Source organism: Montipora capricornis, chromosome 4 (genome assembly GCF_036669925.1).
Source record: "Montipora capricornis isolate CH-2021 chromosome 4, ASM3666992v2, whole genome shotgun sequence".
Taxonomy (NCBI): domain Eukaryota; kingdom Metazoa; phylum Cnidaria; class Anthozoa; order Scleractinia; family Acroporidae; genus Montipora; species Montipora capricornis.
In genome coordinates this window covers 40,896,032-40,900,263 of record NC_090886.1, presented here as the reverse complement: position 1 = coordinate 40,900,263, position 4,232 = coordinate 40,896,032, and the positions used below count along the sequence as shown (strand labels likewise).

General features: G+C 38.2%; 1 protein-coding gene across 10 annotated transcripts in view; it reads right to left on the bottom strand.

Moving 5' to 3' along the window:
* The window catches only part of LOC138046964 (rasGAP-activating-like protein 1), a 16,658-nt gene extending 12,700 nt beyond the window's left edge, over positions 1 to 3,958 (bottom strand). Inside the window, exons 1-6 of one of the 10 annotated variants that reach the window (XM_068893606.1) lie at positions 3,849 to 3,958; positions 3,682 to 3,753; positions 2,754 to 2,850; positions 2,555 to 2,611; positions 642 to 755; positions 1 to 6 (exon numbers count right to left, since the gene is read on the bottom strand). The exon at positions 1 to 6 is cut by the window's left edge and continues 154 nt beyond it. In XM_068893606.1, the coding sequence (XP_068749707.1) occupies positions 1 to 6; positions 642 to 755; positions 2,555 to 2,611; positions 2,754 to 2,824 (248 nt within the window). In that variant the 5' untranslated portion in view covers positions 2,825 to 2,850; positions 3,682 to 3,753; positions 3,849 to 3,958. Of the gene's footprint in view, positions 7 to 641; positions 756 to 2,554; positions 2,612 to 2,753; positions 2,851 to 2,913; positions 3,085 to 3,681 lie in introns of those variants that run through there. The other 9 variants (XM_068893608.1, XM_068893605.1, XM_068893610.1 and 6 more) reach the window with 9 other exon arrangements.
* Between the last annotated feature and the right edge of the window lie 274 nt (positions 3,959 to 4,232).

Genomic DNA, 4,232 nt, shown 5'->3' with positions numbered 1-4,232 from the left:
TCAACTCTAACGAGAAATTCAGAAGCATATTATATGAAGAATAGTATGAGAGAGACCCTGTAGCTTTCCGTGATGGAGAACGAAACAATGGATGCCACCTAGCCCTGATAACAAAAATAGCATTGTGGAATAGGTTGACTTGAGAAGTACTCTAGTTTGACTCAAATTCTGAACAGTTTCATTCGTTTATTGAACTTTGCACTGCAGAGATGAACTGAACGTAAGTATCAATTACTGACACTACTTCCCCAGGCTAATGACTTAACACGGTCACCGCCCATTGAAAACTATCATCCGACCTGAGGCCGATGTGGAGTGATGATGATGTGCAGATAGTACTTAGGGAAACGGGGAGATTTCAGTTTATTTTCAACTAAATTTCCAAGATTGTCTTGCCTTTTCAGTCACATCGCACCGCATTGTTATTCGAAATAAAGGTAAAAGCAATTGTGATTTGTTCACAAGCAACTTCCCGCGCTTTAGCACTGGCTGCAGCTATCTGCTTTGCGCTGTGATTGGCTCATTTGATCGTGAGCATTTATTGTGATTGGCCAAAGCGTTTGCGCCTTCTGTACTCGATTGAGGACTGATATTTTCGATACATTCATTGCATCGTATTCTTTACATTGACTTTGTCTCACCCAAACGTATCCTCGTCGTAGACGAAAACCGAAAAGCCTTTAAAAGTAGGTGGAACAAAGAGAGTGTATTCCTCGCCCCAAAACGGCTCCAGATCTCTCCAAATTGTCGCAGTTCTGAAAAGACAAAGAAGCAAGGGTTCTAGGGAAACTTGTAACAGCCGCTGAAATCAAGTCTACCCAGAAAAGAATACCAATTTGTGCCAAATTCGTTCCCAGGACATCTTGGCGCAGGTAGAAGAACCGCTATGGAATCGCTTCAACGTTTTTTCTGCAGTGACTCGCACAGGTAGATTCGGTGAAGTGGAACCTTTTTCATTAAAAAAGGCGAAGCATTGAAAGTCAATTGGCCTTTTTCTAAAGTATGAGTAAATCGGTAAGCCCTTATAAAAAATTACACGAGAGAAACTCTTATCCTCAATCCTGAAATGAAGAAGTATGCCCATTTCGTGATTTTTCTTTTAGCCGTAGGAAAAGCAAACGTGCCATTGTCTAGCGATCTATAGTTGCTTTTTGCGAGAACAGTCAATGACATTGTTAAGTTATATTAATCACAGGAAACCCGCACCCTCGTCCACTTATTGTAAGAATTATTATTCTGTTGTTTTAATTGTGTTTCTCGTCAGTTAATATTGCGTTCACAGTTATTTTGGTCCTGCGAAATTCATGTGTTGAACAAAATATCAAAATAATTTCTCGTAACAGTCAGGAGGTCCAATTAATGTTATTTTTAAGTCTCCCCGGCTTAATCTCGTGTTTCATGTTTCCTTGTGATCTTTGTAGATTTGTTTGTTGTTTCATCCACAAATGCAATCAGAAAAGCTTTGCTGCTTTGACGAAGTTAATTAACAATGATTGCTGGCCGGCAACCTGAAAAAATCACGCAAACAGCGCAAAGGAATCGAGGAAAACTGAGGCAAAAAAACTACTATAATATAGTTGAAAGTGAACTGTGCTTTGACATGTATACAGAACTGATGTCGGATCGGTAACTGCTCTCTTCGTTGTAATTGTGTAAATTAGATGGGCTTTGTTGTGAAAGTTGGCTAAGATGGCCATTTTTAGTTGTCAGTACTACATAAATTCAAGCTGGGGATTCTACTGAAGAATCTTTTGAACAATTTTGGGCACAGTTAGTCGTCTACCAGTGTAGATAACTAGATTTTTTAAGTACCATGAACTACTTGAATGCATCTATAGTTGAAAAACTTTACAGCTTGGGATAAGTGGTTACGAGTTTCTTGTTCGCCGAATTTTGTTTAAAATAGTGCAGATTTTGTGAGAAATCGCAACATGAAGTTTTGGTATATAGTTTTGCCTCGAAGCGAGGAATTCATGATATTTTTTTAGCGCGCCGTACAAAAAGCCAGTGCCGGCTTGTCAAGAGTTACCCGGCTCCGCGTATTCACTCAGTGGAGAGTTTTGAATAGGCAAATTCTTTGATCGCACTCTCGTGATAAAACGGCCATGTTGGTGCCAAAACAATAGAAAAATGTAGCTTAAGTTTTGCATAATAATAGATTCATATTACCAAAAGACTTTTTCGCTCTTGTTCTTTCCGCCAACATGGCCGCTGTGACGTCAGGAACAATCAAAGAATAGTTTCCGCACAGTTCTCACTTGACTGCTCACTTTATTGAATTTTCTTGATTTCTTGTTTATTCGTGTAAAGCATTAAGGGGGAAACTCTTGCATCCCTTGTACAGAGAGATATAAATGAAGGGATAATCTCTTGCCTTAACAAACTCCCTTATCCTTGAAAATTACGTGCAAAGTGTTGAAAATTAAATGGGGTAAAAGCGTAATTTTCTGAACGAGCATTTGTTGTTTAAGTATAGTATTTCTGTTATATACTAACGGAATTTGCATGACTATTGTCTAAAATACATTTATGACAAACCAAATATCGTTCTAACCTCGCCACAGTGTGGTTGTCCACTTTGACAATACAATATGGATCGCTCTTTCCTGACCTTAGTGTGTAAAGGAGAACAAAGACAATTAAGTTGAATCAAGCGGATTCATACTGTTCTGACGACATTGTGAGAGATATCCACAATATTCAAAGACTGGCGGCAAATCACGGTTATAAACTGGAAAATGCTGACAACTTACAGATCTTTTCGCGGGAGGTTCTTTCCCTCGCCTATTCGAAGGTACAAAATGATACTCTCCGCCATGCTCATGGTCACAACTGCAAAATCAGAGATGCCTATAACATAATTAGACGGGAACAAAACCGCTTTAGTTCACTGAGATATTTTTGTGATCAAACCTTCCGTGATCTACTCCACATGAGCTTACTGCTTCTCTCTTTAATGAACTATGAAAATGTCCACGAACCGCAAGAACAATATTTGCACCTCCGACGGTCAGCACACCCCAACTGAAACTTCCATCTGATTTCGTCGCAGCACACTGGCAAACTTATGCCGTCAATGTATTGTAGAATTTTCGCATCTAATTACTGAGCTATAGATAAACACACAGTACTGTATTGAGCAAATAGCATTGACATTTAGTGTCTGCAACTGAGTGTAAAGATGATGGTAATTTTGAGTCTTCTTTTGACGTAAATATAAAATTGTCAATTATAATCTTGTTCTTCACCGAGAGAGTATCCTCTCGCAGAATATACCTTGTTTTTCAGTGAGTAGCGTCCTTAGATTAATCAGTTTTCATAAAAAAACAACTCTGAGTTGTGATGTTTTCTAATGATAGTCAGAACCTATAAACCTTTACAACTGAAAGTAAAATATTTCGATTTAGCCTTTGTGCGGAGAAAACTTTCAAGTTAGAAAAAAAAGTTACTATATACCGCTAAGAAACCGTGCCATAAAAATAAAGGAAAAAATATAAAATTTGGATAATCGGAATGAAGGGTGGAAAATTAAGGGCAAACAGATGAAACCCTAAGAAATGAACAGTAATGGAATCTAAACAAAGCGCTGTCGGAATGGTGACCTTTGTGAAACCACATCGTTAAACTCGTGAAATAATCATCTATGTAGAGAAGTAAGGTTTATAACTTCAATGATATTACCTGACTTTAACCGGATGGTAACAGATTCGCTATCCAGTTACTAGTCCTCATATATTCGTTGTTATCCCAGCTCTTCAAATAACAATTGCAAATAACTCAGTACCAAACAAGGTCGTAAAAGTCATATATTGGAACTGTGAATATGAAACTTTTGAGAGAGAATGAACCTTCTTTAAACCTCCCGATATTCTTCTCCAGGCTTCTTTTTCCCTGCTAGTTGCTTTCGTGACTTATCTGTGATGATCTTTCGCTAAAAAATCGTGACTTTAAAGCGAGGTCTTTAAGCCATGAATATTTTAACGATAACAGTGAGCAGTTGTCAGTATGGATATAAAAAATCATCGGTACAATGGAAAGGGGCGTACCGCTTTCGTCTTTGACGTAATCGTTTCACTAAAAAAGAAACGGCCCATAAATCCAGGATATCGCTTTTGACTGTGCATCAATTTTCGATATCGGACCCTTCTAAAGACTTCAAAAAGAGAAGATTGTGCACTTTACTGCAAATTTTGCGACCTCACGAAGGAACAACAACAACACCTCTTTAGTCA